The 23,267-nt window shown below is 36.4% G+C and overlaps 3 protein-coding genes and 1 long non-coding RNA gene across 5 annotated transcripts in view; 1 reads left to right on the top strand and 3 right to left on the bottom strand.

The window, feature by feature from the left end:
• Nucleotides 1–3,608, bottom strand: part of LOC134663736 (protein retinal degeneration B) — a 427,614-nt gene extending 424,006 nt beyond the window's left edge. For both annotated transcript variants that reach the window (XR_010098172.1, XM_063520205.1), the window contains exon 1: nucleotides 3,216–3,608. The gene's annotated coding sequence lies outside the window, so the exon portion shown is untranslated. The remainder of the gene's footprint in view (nucleotides 1–3,215) is intronic.
• LOC134664014 (uncharacterized) overlaps nucleotides 1–23,267 on the top strand; it is a 66,502-nt gene that overhangs the window by 16,545 nt on the left and 26,690 nt on the right. The gene's annotated exons all lie outside the window — the stretch shown is intronic.
• On the bottom strand, nucleotides 4,555–13,752 carry LOC134663818 (carnitine O-palmitoyltransferase 2, mitochondrial). Its single transcript, XM_063520330.1, has 8 exons — nucleotides 13,012–13,752; nucleotides 12,690–12,868; nucleotides 11,774–12,044; nucleotides 11,049–11,239; nucleotides 10,315–10,484; nucleotides 9,254–9,367; nucleotides 7,002–7,303; nucleotides 4,555–5,499 (listed from the first exon to the last, which is right to left on the bottom strand). Exons 1-8 carry the CDS (start codon nucleotides 13,617–13,619, stop codon nucleotides 5,373–5,375), a joined length of 1,962 nt encoding a protein of 653 aa, XP_063376400.1. The 5' UTR covers nucleotides 13,620–13,752; the 3' UTR covers nucleotides 4,555–5,372.
• On the bottom strand, nucleotides 16,855–20,130 carry LOC134663625 (kelch-like protein 6). Its single transcript, XM_063520046.1, has 7 exons — nucleotides 19,956–20,130; nucleotides 19,427–19,567; nucleotides 18,815–18,946; nucleotides 18,407–18,531; nucleotides 18,087–18,235; nucleotides 17,569–17,752; nucleotides 16,855–17,022 (listed from the first exon to the last, which is right to left on the bottom strand). The coding sequence occupies exons 1-7, from the start codon at nucleotides 20,031–20,033 to the stop codon at nucleotides 16,857–16,859; spliced, it is 975 nt and encodes a 324-aa protein (XP_063376116.1). The 5' UTR covers nucleotides 20,034–20,130; the 3' UTR covers nucleotides 16,855–16,856.

Genomic DNA, 23,267 nt, shown 5'->3' with positions numbered 1-23,267 from the left:
AACTGGCCAAGCCAAATCTAACCTACTTTAAGATCTCACATTTTTTTTAAATAACAGCAATTGTTATAGGTATCCAATAAAGCAAAGAAATAGAGTTTAATACTTGTTTATAATGTTATTTTGTTCCTATAAATACATATTTGGATTTTGCATAGAACTTGGCACTCATTTAGATCTCCATTATTTTTACGGCGAACCCCACAGCCAAGCATAATTTTTGTATTGAACTTGGCTCTCCTTTTTTACATTTATGTTTTTGATGGGATATCAATACTTTTTGTAAAGAAAACTAGGCAGGTATTGAGATTTAATGTTTTTTCTTGTGTTTCCGCTGCATGTTTTTTACTTCTGTTCTTTGTATTAATTATGTGGTGCCGCGCGCCGCCAACGACACACCGTTGGCCGGTTGTTTAGCGCGTATTACAGGTTTTTTTGTATGGGGACCCCCCCTATTTTATAACTTTTTTTTATTTTTAGATTTTTTCCTACGCTTTCACACAATAACTGAGCTGGATTCCAAATTTCATCCTTCTAGGTCATCTGGAAGTAGGTTAGGTTTAGGTACTTATATGTCAGTCACAATAAAAATGGTTTTTTTGTATGGGGACCCCCCCTATTTTATAACTTTTTTTTATTTTTAGATTTTTTCCTACGCTTTCACACAAAAACTGAGCTGGATTCCAAATTTCATCCTTCTAGGTCATCTGGAACTAGGTTAGGTTTAGGTACTATAGGTATGTCAGTCAGTCTTAAAATTTACGACTTTTTGACCTTCATATCTTTATAACCGTTTGAGCTAGCTTCATGAAATTTGGGCTTCTAGATGTCATTATAGATATAATTAAACACACGTAGTTTTATGTGTTTACGTTAAAGATGTTTTGAGTTATAGAAGGGTCAAAAGTGGCACCAAGTGGTTCGTGTAATATTACACTTGGCGCTGACTAGCCAGTTCCTTTGCTTGAACTTGGCTTGACACGCTGCCGCGTGTCTAGATAAACGTGTTTGATGGGCCCTTACTAAGTATTTAGGTATTTACCTAATATTCAATCTAAAAGATTATGAGTAAATCAAGTAATAAATGACTAAAAATAAAATACAATTACTGATTAAGTTTCGGAGTCTCCGACTTCTGAGATAGGTAAAAAGAATATGTTAGGGTAAAACAGTTTGTCTTTGTTTGTGTTTAGTCTAATGAGTAATGACAAAACCATTACTCAAGTTCTATCTTACATTCAGTTTTTATGTTTTGTTAATCTTATTATGCAAATAGATTCTTATAAAATTTAATTGCCTTTTGGCAGTAGCATCTCTGCGTTTACATGGTGCACACACATTTATCAATGCACACTTGTTTATTATTCTATTTTGATCATAAGCTTACCCCTTAGCTTATGCTGCTTTACTATTAACAGTAATAATACATTACTTTTTCTCAAACATGCAATGAAATATTGATGTTATGTTCCTTATAATAGGCTGCGAAGTATGACGTTTCAGGTTCGGCTAGGACAAGAGGTATTTAATGGAATTTCATACAAATCTTGCAGGCCTAGGCCGGCAAAGTCCTCTTTTTTAATTTCCATTTCACAGATATTTGTGACACAGCATCGTGGCATTCAGCCATTAAAAAAAACTAGAGGCAGTATTTGCTTTATGGTTCGTAATGACACTCTGCCACTACGCCTATAAAAAAAAAAACAAAAAACAATGTTTGCTATAATTTGCAGTTTTATTTGTATTAAATCAACATGAACTTAATAAATAATACATTATTAACCAAATTCTGTAATTTTAAATTATAAATTTAACTACACAAATAAATACATTTAAAATATTTCATCTAAACGTTAGCGGTAAAAAGGTCTACTCAAACACGCGTAGTTATTTTTTTAAATTGTTATGGAGGCAAAGTTGAAAAATTTTCATTCTGTATTTCTGTTTTATTGGATTTATGGTGCGTTGTTGATTTTTTTACTTTAATATGAGTCCCGACAAAATAATGAAATTAATTTTAATTGTAATCGTAGGAGTTGGAATTGGCAGCGTAACCAGAATTGATTTTAAATAACTTGCTGCCTCTGCTGCCAAGTCAAAGACGAAGTATCTATATGGTTGCTTATGGCAATTTCATTATTTTAGAATCTAAGAAAAATGGCTTACAGTTTATTAGAAACAGGTTTGTGGCATATTTTAAAGAAATGAAAGTAACTACAAAATCGTGAACACTGTGGAAATTATACTTATTTTCTCTATGCATAAAGCAACGATGTATGTGAAACATGATATCAACATGAAAGACTATGTAAACTTATGTGACGAAAACGACAGTCAGACGGATACAAGGCGAAAAAATCAAAGATACATGAAAATATACGGGTAGTAAAAATACACGACTCGTGTAAAACATACGCGTGATAAAGATGGTACGTGTTTAGTTATATTTTGGGTGTAGTTTACTTTTAGTTTTTTCTATAAATAAAACTTGGGTTTCGTGGATTTTTTATTTTATTTATTTCATTGCATGTTTGAGAAAAGCACTATACATACCTCGGCGGGAAATGGGGTTGCCCGCGCTCAGACCTATCCGTCTATATGTCTTCGGCCGGCAACCCCTTTTGTCCCGGCCTCTGTAGTAATGTACTAATAAAACAGACTTAATAATGTCATGTTACAACATACACATGTGGATGTACAACAGTACTGTATTAATAAAGTAGTTCAAGTATTAAACTTAATACTTAAACTTTATTAATCTTATTTTAATTATGTATAATAATTGTATGGCCCATTAAAAGTAATGGCTGCTGACACAGGCACAAGTTCTAATTACCTAATTAATATGTATTTCACATTAACCTTTGTACAGAGGTGAGGTCATGGTCATAAACCTGGTGCAAATGCTTGTATACATCAAACACTTATAATTCTAAGAAAATACTGCAGTTATTTTTTTTGAGGGCAAAGAAAATAGATAGTTCATTCTTATAACATAAAGGTCAAATGTTATGGGTGTGTTTCAACATTGAATTTGATAAAAGTGATACTGTATCACACAATTCGTTCTATATAGCTTAGTTACTTAAATATTGTTACTGCTTTTTTTAAATACATTGTACACTTACCGTTACATCTTCTATCGATAAAAACGTACTAGCATAACTCACAACTTTAACTATAATACATAATATACAATGATTACATTCATAACTAACCTGATTTCACATCCTAATTAATGGTTTTAAAAATATCACATCACAACAATGACACATTATCACACAAACATTATTTTATTTCTTATTCACACCAAACAAACGCTCCAATGGAGAACTACGAGTGAACTTTGACATTTTCAACGCGCAAACTCCGACTGTCAAAACGCCTTAAAACACGTTCCTACTACGCCAATTCGTTCTTGATTGTGTAACATTACAGTACATTGTAATGATCCCGTGTGCAAATAAAATTATTCAATTATACCAGCTGAAAAATATTCATCAGAAATGACTTAAATCCTTTAGTTTGTATTTTACACCACTGTATTACTATAAAAATACATTTCCATTTAAGACGCTATACATATAACGGAACGTTGAATTATTACTGATTCTGCCATTACTGCGTAGATGTGGTGCGTATTCATAGTCACGTCCTTACCAGTAGACTTTTTCGACCGAGCGAGCGCGAAGGGTCTCCATTTAAGACTGAGCATAAATGCTTTTGTCTGTTTAGCTGTTTTTCACTATAGATCGCATTTCTTAACAGCAGAGGCCCTACCGCAACTACAGCGAACCTTTCATTCGTTCGTCTATTTTTTCCTCTCTATAGTTTGATTTTGCAAAAGCGATAGAGAGGCAGATCTATACGGCTCACAGACCCACTAATAGTATAAACATTGGTCTATTCTACTAGTTAATTAGAGGCTCTTAATAAAGTTGCAAGGAACAACTATGAATAGCACTGGGCTAGTCCTAGATGATGGACAGAGCGTAATCGATAACAGTCTGTAAGCGCCGCCGCGAACTCGCCATAGAGCTGTTTACGTACATACACACACAAACATTGTAACCATTGTACACCTATAGGTACAAACTACCTTTTAGCCGTAAATATGACACTCCTCTCTGCTTTTATACGGTGGAGTGGACAAAGGTCGGTGTATGTGTACAGTTGAGTTCACATTGGGCCATATCACAAAACCTTTTTACATGAAAACAGAAACAGTAGGTACTTATATTAAATCTGATGTTTATTATATTAACGTTGAAATAGACCACCTAACTAGAATACAACAACAAAAAATATGAATCCTTTTTTAAACATTTTTTTTTATAAAATCGAGTTATTTATTGAAGTTTTTCGGCTGCAGCTTTCGGATAATCGAGGTTCTGCTGTAAAACGATGAACTATAATAGTTACCAACGTAAATCCGTCATTGTCTATCTATACTTACAGCAACATACTTATCATGACGTAAAGGCTGCATTTTCAGTTCAAAGGCCTTACATTTGGTTTTGTTCTACTGCAGTGTTTCGAGAGAATGAAACAATAGCAAATGAAATATATTATTTATTTATCAGAACCTAATATCTATGTGACAATATATACAAAGTATACAAAACACACTAGAACGCTACGCATATCGTGCGCGGCGTGTGAGCGTGAACCTTATTGGAATGCACGAAGGTTGATATTGGGCTGAGCCGCGCGCATCAGTTGACGTATTTGGCGGTCAAGGGGGTAACCCTTTACCAGGCTGACATTTCAAAAATGACAATCGAATGTCAGTCTTACTCATTGAAAATAGAACACATGCTTGAAGTGCCGTATGTGGAAAATATATATTCCTTAGCCTGGTAAAGGGTTAAATATTTAGTGTATTTTATCAAAGATTTAGTGATCTACCGTTACATCTGTTTGACACCCAAATTACATTCTATCGTCGACAAAGCTAAATGCTTTTTCAAATATAATGTTTACTTATAAATAGTTAAAAAAATATTTAAAATCTATTGTTTTACTTAGGTTAACAAATGTATGTGTAGATGAATAAATAGTAATCTTTATAAAATTTTATTATCTTATTCCTATCCTAAATGCATTGTAAGGCACATGAGGTTGGCTGAGCAGAATCAAATACCCAACTACCTAATGTAACATTTTAACACTCAAATCGATAAAAACACGGAAGGTCGTGAGTTCATACCTCCTTGGTGCTACTACCAAGTAATGTATTTTATCGTTTTTAGGACGCCAACCACTTTTAATTATAGTATGCTAAATATAGTCATGTTACGCCTAACATGGCTATATTTAGCTTGAAACCACTCATAAGTAACTTAGTTCTATTTTGCGTCACTTTTGCCTTTAAATCACGTAGATATAATTTTAGTGATATCTTCAAAGGACTGGTGCAAGGCCTTCACGAACTCTGTGCTGTTGTTGTGAGATTTGTAGCTGGTGACCGCTGCGCCTAACTTGTCGGGGAAGGCTGAATACCTGAAGAGAAAACAAGTTTTTAGTCAAAAATGTCATTCTATACTTCGTTTTTTTTAGCATTAGAAATTAGGTAAACAATCTTGATGTGCCTTTTAATTGAAAAACACATTTTAAAAATAAGTTACTGCAAATATGTAACAATTATGAATCTAATACGACCATTTATATTCTTCTGCTTTCATAAGTAATAGTTATTGATTTTTAAAAAGCGTTTATAATTAAAAGACGTGCCAAGATCGCTTACATTCTTAAAAGTTCTTTCTAATGCTAAAAAACGAACTATAGTTATAGTTTCTTTCACTAAGCAACTAACACTCATCGAGACAATTACAATTAGGTTGCGTCGCTTAATCACAGAGTTCTTATGACCACCTCCTGTGTCCATCATCAGATCAGCTCGATGGTTACATGATACTGCATATTTGTCATCCAACTTAAATTTTATTTTATTTTATTCATAAGGCACACTATACAGACGACATTCAATGCATGATTACAATAAAAGTGGTAGGCTTTGTATAAAAATGCCATCCAAAATTAGTGAGCACAGCAAGAACAATAAGTAACAACGAGCAAAAACTATCCTAAAATTATAAAAAAAAAAACACAAAATATCTTAAAACATACTAAATTTTAAAATTACATAAATGATCGTAACATGTTAAATTGCTTACTATTGTTGTTGTGTAGTATGGTGGCCAAGAACACTAATGACTTGCCTCTTGAAAACTGCTGCTAAATAATCATGTATGTGAGGTTTCAGCACAATCAAATAATGGGAAGTGGATATAATTTAGCTTGCAAGATTTGCCTCGAACGTACATACATACTTACATACAAACATTTCCAAGTTCAATAAAAGCTTGTAAAAACACCTTTTGACTTTCAGAGGTGAATATTATACACATTGCAGTAAATGGATTCTAATTTATAAAAGTAAAATCTTTCTAGACCCTATTGTTTTTGCAATAATGCTCATAATTATCACTAGGGAGCTGTAAGACTGCCTAACTTCTTCCTCATTCCTAAAGAAGCACAGGGGCCGCTTTAAAAAGTTATCGTATGGCACGAGCACTAGTTTTACCAAATCGACTGCTATCTGATCTGACCTTCCAGTTCAGAGGGGGTTAACCCTAAGAGGGGGTAATAGAAGTTAAACAGGGATTAGTTCAGTTTCCTCACGATATTAGCCGAAAAGCGATTGGTAAAAAATTTAAAACAATGTTTCTTGACCCGTGAAGCGCTCTACTGTCACATGTGTTCTGGTAATTAGTATAGGAGTTCCATACTACGGTAAATATGGGGCGCTCCACGGGTTAAAATAGGTCCAAGAAACTCATTGGTATAATCGCCTGCGCTCGCGGTGCTCCACCCTTAAGGAGATACGCGTTTGAACGCCTTGCAAGCAGGTAGTAAGGGAAAGTTTACTTAACTGGAACACCGCTAGCGCAGGCGATTGTAGGTACGTGCTAGGGCAACTACTAATAATACGATGAACTTACCCAATACCAAATCCTTCCGTAGCCACCGGTCCAAAACCTCCTCCCATAACTGAAGGCGACGACAGCGTACTAGTACTCAGTATGGACTTGTTCAGGAAGTTATATTCATAAGAATCAAAGAGCTCAGGCCGTGGCAGATTATACTCTTCAGCGATCTTCATGAGCGCGAACATGTGACGGTCGAATCCTTGGCCCATCGCCGCGTCTTTCACTAGCTCGGAGTGATATTTGGAGCATTCTTGCATCATTGCACTGAGCTCCCCTTGTGAGGTCTTGTTTAAGTGAAGGGCTTCGCAGAACGCCTGGGAGAATGATAGGATTTTAATACCTTTATAGGTTTTCTTACTTCACTATGCTGTTTTGTGGTCACTGGATTGATTAATTAAATGTAATTGATTGAAGTCAATTTTAGATAACCAATGTTACCGCACGGTGCCGTGCAACGCCATCTATGTCAGCTGTCAAATTTGAAGCACGATGAATTTGTCTTATATTAACCCAGTCAAATAACTACACATGCGTTAAAAAAAACCGGGCAAGTGCGAGTCGGACTCGCGCACGAAGGGTTCCGTACCATAATGCAAAAAAAAAAAAGCAAAAAAAAAAACGGTCACCCATCCAAGTACTGACCCCTCCCGACGTTGCTTAACTTTGGTCAAAAATCACGTTTGTTGTATGGGATTGGGAGCCCCATTTAAATCTTTATATTATTCTGTTTTTAGTATTTGTTGTTATAGCGGCAACAGAAATACATCATCTGTGAAAATTTCAACTGTCTAGCTATCACGGTTCGTGAGATACAGCCTGGTGACAGACGGACGGACGGACGGACGGACGGACGGACAGCGAAGTCTTAGTAATAGGGTCCCGTTTTACCCTTTGGGTACGGAACCCTAAAAACGAGTCATTTTCGAGTTCATTCTATGTATAGGCAAGTATACAGTCACTTCCTCCCTTTGTCTTCTCCATAGTCACACTTTCTTTAAGTTTTGATTACATACTTCATCATAATGACGGAAAGATAAAAACAAACTATAGGTACCTATCTACTTTAAACCTTCGTCGAGTATGAATAATATTTGATCTAGATTATTATGTTAAACTTATCAGCGTAATGAGCAGAGAGCGCAACTTTGGTGCCGATGACAGACGTATGACGTGAAGCTAAATACAGAGTGTTGTTATCTAGATTATAGATACTTAAACAAATAACAACTTATTAGCCTCTTTAGTTTACTGATATTTCACTTGAGTTGAGAGTTTTTATACGTACTGGCCACGTATAAAAACATAACTAACTGTCTTTGTCACGTTAAAAACAAAAAAGTCGCTATGGAATCTATGCACCCGTATTTGCAGAAATTTCCTTTTCTGATTGTAAAAAATGAAAAAATGTGACCAAAATTTAACAGCAAAAGCAAGCAATATAGAGAAACATTTGAAAACAACAAAGCATATTGAACGAGAAGGAGATCGTTTCGTATCGTTTTTTAATGTTTACATTATTTTTTGTGTAAATTACCAAGCATTTTTATAAATAAACAATTATATTTATATACATATTATCATTATTAAGAATCATTGAGGTGTTACAATGTTGTTTTAAAAAAACATCCTATATGCGACTTAACGTCATAATGACGTCATCGGCACCAAAGTTGCGCTCTCTGGTAATGAGTAACAAATAGGTTGTTAGACTGGTATCAGACAAGTGATAACAGATTAGAGATAGTCGCCGCCAGCCGGTAGTTACATTCACCTATCATGACATCATGAGTCTTATTAAGCAAAATTTTAGACGCAAACACACATTGAACCAAGAAATTGGACAGGTGGAATACCAACCTAAGGAACCTTTTCTGATAGAAAGGTCCTTATGCACATGAAGGCCAAACAGTGCAACATGAAGTTTGATGACTATGCACGTAAAAGGGCCACCCCACACTAGCATCTTTTGAGCGTCGTCGTCATACCAGCGCCCGCACAACGGCGAGGCAACTTTTGCGTTGCGTCAACGCAACGTCGGCGCGACGGCAGCAGCGTTTATTGAGCGCCAGCGTCTCACCAGCATCCACGCAGCGACGACGCGACGTCTCTAAAGTCTTTCAAACGTTGGCGACTTGTCAGCGCCCGCGTCAGGGCAAGATCGCTGTGCAGGCGCTGACAAGACGCTGGCAAAAGACGCCGACGTTCAAAAGTCGTTAGTGTGGGGTGGTGCCCCCTGGAGGCTACGGGACCTGCCTACAGCCTACCTTCGTTTTTTCAGTGCAAGGCCTCATAGTTTCCGTTCTGCCGTGCTTAAACGCCGAAGTGCTACATGATTCATAGGTGCCGACGAATTTACCATGGAGCAGGTGATATGCAGCCTGGAAACAAATATTATTTATTTTTACAGTACATATGGTTTAACTTTCCCGCACTAGTGCAGGAAAGAGCACTTTCCGTGCGTATGTCAAAGTGTAAAGGGCCAAGTGTAGGTACTGTAAAACGACGTGCGTAATAGGTAATTCGCAACTCGTGTCGGTTTAAAACACTCCCTTCGGTCATGCTTTAATTTATCGCCACTCGTTTTGAATTTCGTCTTTTCCGCACTTGTATCGTAAATAACTATTGCGAGTTCTCTAATGTCTAACTACACAGTATAAAAGTATTAACACCATCGCCCCAACGATGATCAGGTAAATTTTGGTTGGTAGTCTGGTCTGGAGTTCTGGACTGGACAACGAATTGAGATAGTAAAAATAATAATAAATAAGCTCAAGAAGGCTTGTGTTGTGGGTACTCAGACAACGACATATATGATATATAAATATGTACTTAAATACATAGAAAACAGCCATGACTCAGGAACAAATATCTGTGTCATCACACAAATAAATGCCCTTACTGGGATTTGAACCCAGGACCATCGGCTTCACAGGCAGGGTCACTACCTAGGCCAGACTGGTCGTCAAAATGATCGCGCAACTTCCTTAATCTGTTATTGGCTGCTGTATAAAAGTTATAATTTATAGAAATAATTGTTTTTCAAGCCCAATATCACAATACTTACTTATTACTTTTATTTCCAGAATTCCAAATTTTTAAATTTGTACTTGTACAAGTACATGAGGACTTTGAAAACAAAACTGAGAGTTCTCAAGAAACCAGATAATTTGGCTCACAGCGCCACATGCATATTTTTTGTTAGTAGGCCAATGAGCAGACGCAGATAACGAGGTGATCCACCTGATAGTAAGCGATTACCGCCGCCCATGGACACCAGAAGGGTTGAAAGTATGTTGCCGGCCTTATGTGGTATATTTTAACATACCTGGAAGCTGAGCTGCATTACACAATCAGGACTGACTTTATACTTCTTGCAAGCACCTTTTGTTAGCCCTTCGTACAAAATGTAGTCGATGCTTAATGATTCATACCACTCCTTGTATTCCTTCTTAGCTTTGTCAACAAATTGTTTTGATTTATCATCCAACTTGAAATCTGAAAGGTGAAGTTAGAATTCATTAGGCTGTATACACCAATAAAGTGATACCATAGACCATAGACTATAGAGAAAAAACCGGCCAAGTGCGAGTAGGCCTCGCGTTTCTAGGGTTCCATACATGAGTCCGATTCACGCTTGACTGCACATTTCTAATAGGTTTTTCTGTCATCTTTAGGTAAAGAACTATTTTGTGTATTGTTTTCATAATTTTAGACCCAGTAGTTTCGGAGATAAAGAGGGGGAAATGGTAATTTTTTGGCTATTTTCTTAAATAACTTTGAATCCAAGTATTGAAAATTATAAAAAAACATGTCCATCTTTGGGTCACTAATTTACACATGTGTACCAAATTTCAACTTAATTGGTCCAGTAGTTTCCGAGAAATTAGGCTGTCACCGACGGACAGACAGACAGACGCACTAGTGATCCTATTATAAGGGTTCCGTTTTTTCCTTTTGAGGTACGGAACCCTAAAAATACATAGAGTGCTCACTCCGTAACTAGAGAGTTTAGACAGACACTGTTGGTGTTCTGGTTTTTTTTTTTGTCCATGCTCATACCTAATTTAGTAACACTAATGTTGCTGCTGGCTGGCTTCGTGTCCGGATGAACGAAAGGCTTCTTTGTGGTCTCAGCATAGATGTCTTCAAAGAACCTCAGTACTGCAACACCGTCACCCCAGGAATGCTCGAAGTTTATGCCAGAGACACCATCGCCGGTGATGATAAGGCTGAAGGACTTGTCAAACCACCTGAATGGAATTCCATTGACAAATTAAGGATACAAAGTATGAATAATTTCGTACATTGACTTGCCCCTTTCCTATCTCTATCGCACGCCCGTAATTATATGTATAGCTGTTCCGCCCATAAAGCAGGCAATGCCACCGTGCAAGCGGGACAGCATTATAGTATAACAGGCGAGATACTTTAATAATAATATTAGTTTTCATTAGTACAGTAGTACTGGCTAAAACCCCAGACTCATCCCAACAATCCCTCGTTTCCCCCTGGATTAGAATATCGGATGGCAGTTGCTCGATTCTTAAATACTAGTGATTGTACCAATTATAGGGATTAGGTTAGGTTATGATAGCCAAAAAGCTTTTAAATTCTCACACTAATAAAAGAGATTCAGAGAAAATCATAAAATTCATTTCAATAGTTCTTACTACTCTATTTTTTTAATGTGTACATATATCAGTACAGTATATACAGTACAGTACAAGGCAGAATTTGGTAATTGCAACACAGTAGCAGTCTTGAAACTAAAAGTAATTATTTACCTATTTAGACCGTCTCCATGTAAATAATTCTTTAATAGAGCATGTTTTGATTCACCAATAATTTCATCATCAAGCACCAAGTTGAAAATGGCCGAATCAATTTTACTTAGGACATCTTTATTTCCTGTTTGCTCCAAGTGGGCCCTTTGCCTGGCCCACTCGTCTCTGTTCTGGCAAGTTAGGACTCCTAGAGGGTGCTCAGCTGCAGGAGTACTGTCATTGATGATTTTATTCAGGTTGGCTAGTATTTCCGTTGGTGCGAGGATGTTACCTGTGATAGAAGAAAAATACGGAATTTTAACTGTTGTGAGGCAGACTAACATTTGAGAAAGGCTCTTCGAAACATGTCGCGCGAGTGACTAAAAACATAATGTTACAGTGCTTAGCAACATTGCAACATTAATAGTTTCCTGAATCTTGAAATTAGTGAAGTGATATATTATTTAAGAAACAGTTAAAGGATATGTTATTAGAAAAATGTTATTATTCAATGGAAGACTTTTTTAATGATAAAATATGATTATGTAAAATGATAGTTTATAAATTTTATTATAATTATTAATATTTTATTGTTAAATTTTATTTTAGAATGACTATGATTTATGATTATTAATGATTATGTGAACATCTTTGATGCATGAATTAGTCTTACTTTATTATTATTTATTTCTTTGACATTTAATATTTCTCCTCCTATCCTAGATTGTACACCCTAGCAGGGTATCATGTACCTACTTGCCAAATGTAAGAGCAAATGTACAAATGAACATGATTACAGTATTTACAATGGAATAAATGAATGAAATGAAATGAAAACATGTGAGTCTAAACCGTAAAATTGTTCAAATTTAACAATGTAATTTGTAATGCATTTTTTGGCACTAAACATGAGTTATAATAACACAAATTTCCTCACCATCACCATCCAAAACATCAAAGGCATAGAAGTTTCCTCTCCGCTGCACCAGTACATGCCGGCTGTCTGTTACCCTGAATATCTTGTCCTTAGTCTCTAAAGGGATGCGGGTCGCGCCAAACAGACCCGGAAACTGACTCATGTCAAGAGGAAACGCTTTGAAAAGGTAGGCACCATACCTGTAAGAAAATTATATTAATAAAGAGAATTTAAGCAAAGTATTTTCAAGAAGCATATAAATACTATAGTACTGACCACAACCAGACTTCCAGATTTCAGACAAGAACAAGTAGCTGTTAAATAAAGTGCAGTTATTACAAACCATGACACCGCCTCAGGCAATAAGCCTGTTACAGTTCTAAAAAGAGGTGTATTACTTTTCTTAGGATTCATATGAAACACTTCTGGTTCCAATATCTGTGCCTTCAGAGACTCCATAAATCTCACAGCACTGATCAACAAATTTGTGGACCGGATTAACTGATGGTTGTATTCTGGTCTCGTATCATTTTGGAATACGATTAGAGGATTGTAGTTGATTGGCAGAGGTTTGCGATCTCGAAGATATATATCAAACCAGTAGTCTGAAATGTAGCTTGTGTGCTTGTTTGCCTTATCTTTCGCTACGAGTTTCTCTTGCAACTCTTTCCCCTCATTATTAATGAAGTTATTTGTTCGGCTGGTCGCAGCGCTAAATTGGTCGTCGCTTAAAAGCGGTCGCAATGCCTTAAGATACCGCTCGGTGCTTTTGTTCAACTCAGGTATGGGCAGTCTCGGTAATGATTTCTGAAAGTGCATTGTAGGCACCTTACTTCTTTGTAAATATTGATAATTAACATCACGAATTGTTTTCCATTTGCTGGCATAACTTCTCTGGGCTATACTTTTTAAACACAGGTTTTTATGAGGACATTTGTTTAAAGCGTACATATTTAAGGCACTAGAACACTTATTTCCACACTAAAATAATTGAGTTTTAGTTAAAATATAATTTTAATTAAATTATAAAGCGTAAATACTATAACCCAATTCAGGTTGAAAATAATGAACTTTGACTCGACTTGTTGACAGTGTTGCCATAGGATGAAAACCAAAATATCTTTGTCATTGGTGAGACCATAGATATAAGAATATACAGGGTGATTCATGAGACGTGAGCAGGAATAATCCTGCACACTCAGTAACTGATAATTGACCGATCACCGTCGTATTTGGGTGAAACAACCACACTTTTTCCTATTTTTCAACTTTTTGGTGAGGGCAAATTTAATTCTCTACAATCATGGTCACCCTACAAGACCTAATTAATAAACATAAAACCTCTTTTACGAAGAAAATAAAATGTCAAACCTGGGCGAGATACGAATTTTCAAAAGTAACCAGACCGTGATGACAGTGATGACATTCAATTTGACACAGAATATCGATAGTTTAGTATTCTAATGTTAGGGTGACCATCCATGTCGTAAATAAATTAATAACTTTTTTTTTCAACACGACTAGAAAATTAACGTTAAACTCACTAATACTGATAGGAAACAGTTGCTTATAATTTACGAAATGCGCAGTGTTAGTCCTGCTCACGTCTCCTGAATCACCCTGTATACAGATGCCTTCCAAGCGAGCTGTCAGTGGGACCACTTTTTGTTTAGTGTACGATTAACAAAGCGACCCACTTTGCTGTAACCATGTCGATAAAGTCATATCGATAAACTACCGACATTTCTTGCAATTTTAATTTTACTTCAAAGGTTTAACTATACCTAAAATGAACAAAAACGCTTTTTTTTTAATTGTGGTTATCAGATCACAATTTTGTAGTCACGCCCCAGGAGAGAACCAAGGGAAAGTTCAGATATTTAATTAAAATACATAAATACCTATTAAAATAGGTGGTCCTCAATAATTGAATTATTTTATTACATTATAATATATTCATTATCCATTAGCATTTCAATTATGTTTATGTTTAACGAAGATATTGAAGCTTCAATTAATCGCTATTTCGTTCCGCTGTGTAGCGTTTATCGATATATAACATGATTAAAATCGACTTTTCACATCCCTAAAAGAGCACACATATACGTTTTTACGCACACATGCACAACCCGGGTCGCCTAAAAAGGGGCCACTTGGATTTGAAGTCCATCTTGTCAACAGTATAGTTGTCCTTTTTTGACAAATGGCATTTTAAAAGAGCGAGGAGAGAGAAATGATACTAGTTGCTGCGCCGTCAAATAGAACAATAAAGGTAGGGGCCTTGGGTGAGACTGATATCTTTTGAAGAATACCTGTACAAAACGAATAATCAATGGCAAATAAACCACTTTATACATAAAATAAACATTTTAGAGAATAAAGTGGCATAAGTTATTAAACTTACGTCTTTCTTATTAGTAGTTTCATGTTGCCTATGTTAGAATTTATGTTAAAAATAAACGTAAATGTTTGGATTTATGAATCGAGCAACACTTGCTTTGACGTTTTATAGTTTTTTATTCGTTCTTCTGAACCATAGACTTATAATATATAAAGACGGTGTCTCAGCGAGCTGTCACTGTTGCCACTTTTGTTTAGTGTACGATTAACAACGAGGCCCACGTTGCTGTAGCCATGTCGATAAAGTCATATCGATAAACTATCGACATTTCTTGCAATTTTAATTTTACTTCAAAGGCTTAACGATACCTAAAATGACCAAAAACGCTTTTATTCTTTATTGTGGTTATCAGATCACAATTTTATAGTCACGCCCCAGCAGGGAACCAAGGGAAAGTTCAGATATTTAATTAAAATACATAAATACCTCCTAAAATAGGTGTTCCGCAATAATTGAATTATATTATTATATTATAATATATTCATTATCCATTAGCATTTCAATTATGTTTATGTTTAACGAAGATATTGAAGCTTCAATTAATCGCTATTTCGTTCCGCTGTGTAGCGTTTATCGATATTTAACATGATTAAAATCGACTTTTCACATCCCTAAAAGAGCACACATATACGCTTTTACGCACACATACAGATACACAGCCTGGGCGCATCAAGAAAGGCAACACTTGATTTGAAGTCCACCTTGTCAACAGTATGGTTGTCCTTTTTTGACAAACGGCATTTTAAAAGAGCGAGGAGAGAGAAATGATACTAGTTGCTGCGTCGTGAAAGAGAACAGAAAACGTTCGGCCCTTGTTCTGAACAGGCTAAGACAATGGTCTTACGTTGAAGACAGCCAATGGGCTGTACTGCCTCTTCAAAGTTTTCACACTTTATATATATCCGGTCAAACAACTTTGTCAACAGAAAAAGGCGCGTTATTCTAATTTTCTATGGAGCGATAACCATTCGCTCCTACATTTTTTAATTTTGCCGCTTTTTCTACTGACGGAAATGGATTTACAGACTATAGTTGAGACATGGATCTATACTTGGTCAAGCAGATCTTGTCAGTAGAAAAAGGCGGCAAATTTGAAAAATGTAGGCGCGAAGGGATATCGTCTCATAGAAAATTTGAATTTCGCGCCTTTTTCTACTGACAAGATTTGCTTGACCATCTATATATCGTCGTTGCGCTTACCAAATCATGTTTAGTTGCTAGGTAACTATTTGTCAATCAAAAATCGAACACATATCAGCTTTGGAAAGCGCAACGACGATATAGCCCGTCCGGTTTATCACGATAGTAGATGTAGTCTATAGACCACCTACCTTGCGGCATTCAGATGAGATCATTGTGAATTTGTGGTTTTTTATCCAAAGGAAAACACCATGGAGTCATTATACATGTTAAGCAGCCTCATCTTAAATAAATAAAATATAGTAGCTGACTGGATCTTTCATTTATACCCATTATACCACGACAGTGACATACAGTAAGTGATACTAAGCGGCGATCGCAGCCTATAGGCGCTTGCAACTCTATTAGGGTCAAGGCAGAGGGAACATATTTCCCACCTAAGATTGAACTTTATTTCAAAGTGATATGGTTCTATTTTGCATAATTTCTGACACCTTTATACCTTATAAAGGCTAAGTATGCAGCGACTTACTGCTGCTTACTGTATTACAGGTTAAAGGACAAAATACAGATTCCACAGCATGTAACCTTGCTGACATATCTTTCCTTTGACTTGAAAAATAATAAAACAATTATTTTTTTACCATTTATTTACTACCCTCATCTTCTGCAGCAAGCGCTAGTTTTGACCGTTTATTACCTAGTAGTACATTCCCTTGCTTTTCCGCTTCATGTATCGCGGAAAATATTGAACCGGCGTGAACTTTCTTAAGGATTTTCTTGTCGTGGAAAGGATGAATGTGAGCAGCAATTCTGTAAGAGAAATAAAAACATAAGTAATATGTCTACAAACAACGCCGTAACAGTTAAGTACCCAAGTACTTTTCTTTTATTTGTGGCTTTGGCTTTTTAGTGCCCTATTCTAAGTCAGTTTCTAAAAATAACCTCTGACTATATTTTTTTAATATACCATTTTTAGGGTTCCGTACCCAAAGGGTAAAACGGGACCCTATTACTAAGACTTCGCTGTCCGTCCGTCCGTCCGTCCGTCCGTCCGTCTGTCACCAGGCTGTATCTCACGAACCGTGATAGCTAGACAGTTGAAATTTTCACAGATGATGTATTTCTGTTGCCGCTATAACAACAAATACTAAAAACAGAATAAAATAAAGATTTAAATAGGGCTCCCATACAGCAAACGTGATTTTTGACCAAAGTTAAGCAACGTCTGGAGTGGTCAGTACTTGGATGGGATGGGTGACCGTTTTTTTTTTGCCTTTTATTGTTTTTTTTTTTTGCATTATGGTACGGAACCCTTCGTGCGCGAGTCCGACTCGCACTTGCCCGGTTTTTTATTACCTTTGAACAACAACGTCGTCTTTAGTGACCACGTGCGCGGGACACTTCATAGACGTGACGTAGTCAACACACCGCCACTGCCTACTGTTGTTACGGTTCGTATGCTTCAGGTAGTACACGTATCTGTTCAGAATCATCTGTATGCTGCCCTGGTTTGACACTGTATACTGGATAACGCCGGTGTCTGGAATAAAAATTTCAGTCAAGTGTGGTGAACTATAACACTAAGTCACTAGCTTTCTTTTAAAATTTTATTGCACAATTCAAGAATTTAAATACTGAGGCATTCCTTACCAGCCAACTAAGTTTATTATTGATTGACCCTTTGACCACTGAAGACTTGAACAGACGCGCACAATTAGTGTAATATCAACCTTGGTGCATTCAGATAAGGTTTAATATAATAAGCGTGGTGTTCAAAGGGTTAAACACTGGTTGGTTTGACCAGCAACTGTGGGTGGGTTCCAATAAAAAAAAACTCCATTCTATGCTTACAATTCTCGGCATAGTTAACTTACTTTTACTAGCTACTGGGTCAAATTTGTGATCCGTATCTGTCATTGCCACGACATTGCTTTCCATCTCGTCTTGTAACTCCATGAAGGACTCATCTACTGATTTCACATTATCTATTGTGCCTAAAATATATTCTTTGTCGTCATAATTCCTGCAAAAGATTCAAATTGTTACTACAAGAAAAAAAAAGGTTTTAAGGTGTAACTGTAAACATGCATAACCAGCATAACTTATACAATTATGACCACAATTGGTCATTACATAAATCATTAGATTATAATTAGACTGTAGTACTTGCATATTTTTAGTATATATCTCTTACTTAGAATCTTTTTCTGGCATATCACTAATCTCAAAGAAACAAACATCTTCATCTTCATTTTGTGATTGCGCATTAGATTCATAGTGAACGGAGGTCCGATTACTGGGGGCAGATTGGCTTATTTTCTGAAAATAATTGTTACAAAAATTAAAGAGTACAAAGCAGACAAATATTGATATAAATTAAAGACAAATCACTAACTGATATTCAGGAGTTTAGGGTGTGGGAATTGTACTTTAAACTAGGCAAAAAATAAATAAAAACCGGCAAAGTGTGAGTTTTAATTCATAGTTTAGTAACTATTTTACAATAAACAATAAACGCACTAAATAATTCCCACACCCGAACCCTCAAGATATGCTATTGCAGAAAAAATATTGTAAATTGAAAAGTTCATAGATTTAATACCATGTCTTCCAATCCCTTTATATGTAATTCATTACCAGCCTCTATGAGTTGGTTCAAATCCTCACTGTTCACCAGCACTTCCCCCGTGTATATGTACTCAAGTATTGAGCATAATGTTGAATAAGATATTCTCTGTAACATAAGGTAAGGAACTTACTAAAAACTTAGGTACTTCAATGGTGGGGTGCACCCACACCCAGTAATGAGTACTAAACTTGGGATGCATGATCATTCTATTTATGATTATATTATCACACTATCTTTCTAAATATGGCTCAAACTATATTATTATAATGGTCGAATTTACATTGAATTTATTATTTTTGTATGGTGTATTTACACATCATATTTAAAAACATATCAAAATATGTGCAGATTTGCTTTAACTTCCAGTAATCCAAATTTTCCACTGATTCGGTACTATTGTGTCAACATTATTGACGGATTAGCAAGATTGTACTGAAACTTTTATTGACTAATAGCACTTTTTTTTTAATAGTAAGAAATTGTATATTGGGTTGGAGACAGTATGAACACCTAAAAATAGTATGCTGCTGACTGTACAACTAATATAATCTTTAACTAGTCTTAATGAAAAAACAACATACATACATTCAAGAATATGACAGGATGAGGGCACTGTGCTGATGCTATGAGATCTTTGATGTAGGGGCTAGCCAGTGCCATGACAATCTGGTGCACTTTCACCATGTGACCATCTGCAGCTAAAGTCATGTCTACAAATTCGCCATTCTGTAAACCAACAAATACTTAATTTGTATTACACCTTGGTAACCTCTAGGTTGTGGTTGAAAAACAATGTTTTTCTTCCTTTACTTCCTATCAAATTTTTCACAGATCAGTGTGTCTTTTATTTAAATAAAATTAACATTTTGCATAGATATTTTTATGAAACCAAACTTGTTAAGCCAATTTACTTTCGACCAGTAATCTCCTGTACATTCTGTGTAAGTACTTTGAATTATTTGGTTTGGGGACCATTATTGTTTAATAAATATTCCAAGCAAAACAACCTGCCACGTTATCGGGGAATATTAACTGTGAGTAGGTATAAATAAACAAAAAATATAAAAATTGTATGGCAAGTTACCTAGTTTTATAAATCGCGTACTGTCCTTACCTGTTGCAATGAACTTAAACCATTGCACACATTCTTTTTGTGAGCTTCCCATGATAACGCGAACTGTGTATTCACCATAATAACTGTATATTTTTATTTCAAGCACTTATTTATTGATTTCTATTTACATGTATTCCGCTCAAACCATAAATTAATTTCGGGAAGACATAATCATAAAAATGACGTTTAGCTTTGTGTTACCAGTAAAACTCTAGCACAGACCAAGGGCCCAACGTTTTCTGTTCTCTTTCACGGCGCAGCAACTATAGACGGTCAAGCAAATCTTGTCAGTAGAAAAAGGCGCGAAATTCAAATTTTCTATGAGATGATATCCCTTCGCGCCTACAATTTTCAAATTTGCCGCCTTTTTCTACTGACAAGATCTGCTTGACCAAGTATAGTATCATTTCTCTCTCCCCGCTCTTTTAAACAGGGCTGCCAGTACATAAATCTTGATTATGCGATCATGTGGCCGCAATTATACGAAATTCGATTGCATTATACGAGTACAAAAAAAACTATAATTTTAAATCGATTTTTTAATAACTGGTGAATTTCGGTTTTCGGTGCGGTAAGCCCCCAAATTGCGGGGATATTTCTCTTTTACTCCAATGACAGCGTAATAATAGTGACAGAGAAAGATGCCCGCAATTTGCGCACTTGGTTTTTCGCGGTTATAGCCCGCGTTGACGTGTATTTAAGTAGTTGCCGTTCCATTAAATCGTATAACAGTAACAGTAATCGTGTAACAGTAGTTTTTTCTTTTGCTTTTTTTTGTTTCTTTTTTTGCATTATGGTACGGAACCCTTCGTGCGCGAGTCCGACTCGCACTTGCCCGGTTTTTTGAAGCATTGACAGTAGTTTAACATCGGTGTTTTTTAACCGACTTCCAAATCCCAAAGGAGGAGGTTATCAATTCGGTTGTATGTTTTTTTTTATTATTTTTATTTTTTATGTTTGTTACTCCATATCTCCGTCATTACTGGACCGATTTTAAAAATTCTTTTTTTGATTGCATGTATATGCATACAGATTGGTCCCGTTTTTGTCAAAATCCAGTTCTGATGATGGGATCCATGAGGAATCGACGGAACTCCTCAAATCTTAAAGGCATACATATAGTGATTTTTGTGTTTTTATCAACAAATCAAGCATATACATTCAAAAACGTGACATTTGATGAAGTGGAACTGCTGATGATGATCAGAACGGAACTCTTCAACGACGCATAGTTCACCTTTGGCGATTTGTCCTCTTCCTTATGTTTGTTAAGCAAGTTAAGTTTTTAAGCAACATTTTTGTCAAGCTTGAGTTCTGATGATGGGATCCATGAGAAATCGAGGGAACTCCTCAAATTTTAAAGGCATGCGTATAGAGGTTTTTGTATTTTCATCAGAAAATCAAGCATTTTCATTCAAAACTGTCGCATTTGATGGAGTGGAACTGCTGATGATTATCAGAACGGAACTCTTCAACGACGCATAGTTCACGTTTGGCGATTTGTCCTCTTCGTTATGTTTGTTAAGCAAGTTTGGTTTTTAAGCCACATTTCTGTCAAGCTCGAGTTCTGATGATGGGATCCATAAGGAATCGAGGGAACTCTTCAAATCTTAAAGGCATACTTACATAATTTTCTGTATTTTCATCATAAAATCAAGCATTTACATTAAAAACTGTTGCATTTGATGAAGTGGAACTGCTGATGATGATCAGAACAGAACTCTTCAACGACGCATAGTACACGTTTGGTGATTTCGAATTTCGATTTTGACTTGGACTGGGACCCGGACTCGTACCCGGATCCGGTTCGGAACCGGACCTGAACTCGGACTCGGACTTGGACCCGGACTCTGACCCGGACTCGGACCCAGACTCGGACCCGGACTCGGACCCGGACCCGGACTCGGACCCAGACTCGGACCCGGACTCGGACTCAGAGACCTGGACCTTGACCCGGAAAATCACTATGATACCTAAACTAAATAAACCGCTATGATTACCTACCATAAAATGTAGGTATATAGTATGATGATGCCAAACCCCTCCCGCTCAAACCCCCGTACACCGCATGGCATGTGCCGTTAAGTAGGTTAGGTTAGGTTTGAACTGCGATCCTCACAGACCAAACAAAATTGGGTTAGGTTTGGTTAGGACTGCGGGCTTTACAGAAACGAAATGCTACTAGAAAAGTGGGTTTGATTAGGTTCGAACTACGATCCTCACAGAACTGAACTGCAATCAGAGAAGTGGGTTAGGTTAGGCTAGAACTACGACCCTTACGGAAACGAAATGCTACTAGAAAGTACTGGTTTTACCTCCTTTTCTACATAGTGCACCATCTACCATAATCTTTCACCGGGCCCCATAGAAGTCGGTTTTTTTTTCTTAAAAATTATTTTCGTATCCAATTATACCGATTGACCAACTATACGACATGTATACGAAAATAATTTCATTATACGAATTTCGTAGCCTATTATACGATCTGGCAGCCCTGCTTTTAAAAATGCCGTTTCTCAAAAAAGGACAACCATACTGTTGACAAGGTGGACTTCAAATCAAGTGTTGCCTTTCTTGATGCGCCCAGGCTGTGTATGTGTGCGTAAAAGCGTATATGGTGCTCTTTTAGGGATGTGAAAAGTCGATTTTAATCATGTTATATATCGATAAACGCTACACAGCGGAACGAAATAGCGATTAATTGAAGCTTTAATATCTTCGTTACACATAATTGAAATGCTAATGGATAATGAATATATTATAATATAATTCAATTATTGCGGAACACCTCTTTTTAGGAGGTATTTATGTATTTTTATTAAATATCTGAACTTTCCCTTGGTTCCCTGCTGGGGCGTGACTATAAAATTGTGATCTGATAACCACAATAAAGAATAAAAGCGTTTTTGGTCATTTTAGGTATCGTTAAGCCTTTGAAGTAAAATTAAAATTGTAAGAAATGTCGATAGTTTATCGATATGACTTTATCGACATGGCTACAGCAACGTGGGCCTCATTGTTAATCGTACACTAAACAAAAGTGGCAACAGTGACAGCTCGCTGAGACACCGTCTTTATATATTATAAGTCTATGGCACAGACTGATAAGAGATTGAATTTTATTAGGGTTTGTTCGAAAACCAACCGTTCACCCACGGAATGACATGAGCAAGCGAGATAGCGCTAAGCATTTGTAGAGCGACGTCCCTTTCCCACCTGTCATTCCGTACGGAAATCTTAGCAAGTTCCGGACGACAGCGGCCAGGCTATAGTCCGACAAGAAATTGTAGAAAATTATTAAAGGCGCCACTT

The sequence above is a fragment of the Cydia fagiglandana genome, chromosome 1, assembly GCF_963556715.1.
Source record: "Cydia fagiglandana chromosome 1, ilCydFagi1.1, whole genome shotgun sequence".
Classification (NCBI taxonomy): domain Eukaryota; kingdom Metazoa; phylum Arthropoda; class Insecta; order Lepidoptera; family Tortricidae; genus Cydia; species Cydia fagiglandana.
Note: the sequence above shows the minus strand (reverse complement) of the source record. Positions and strands in the feature narration are given on the sequence as shown.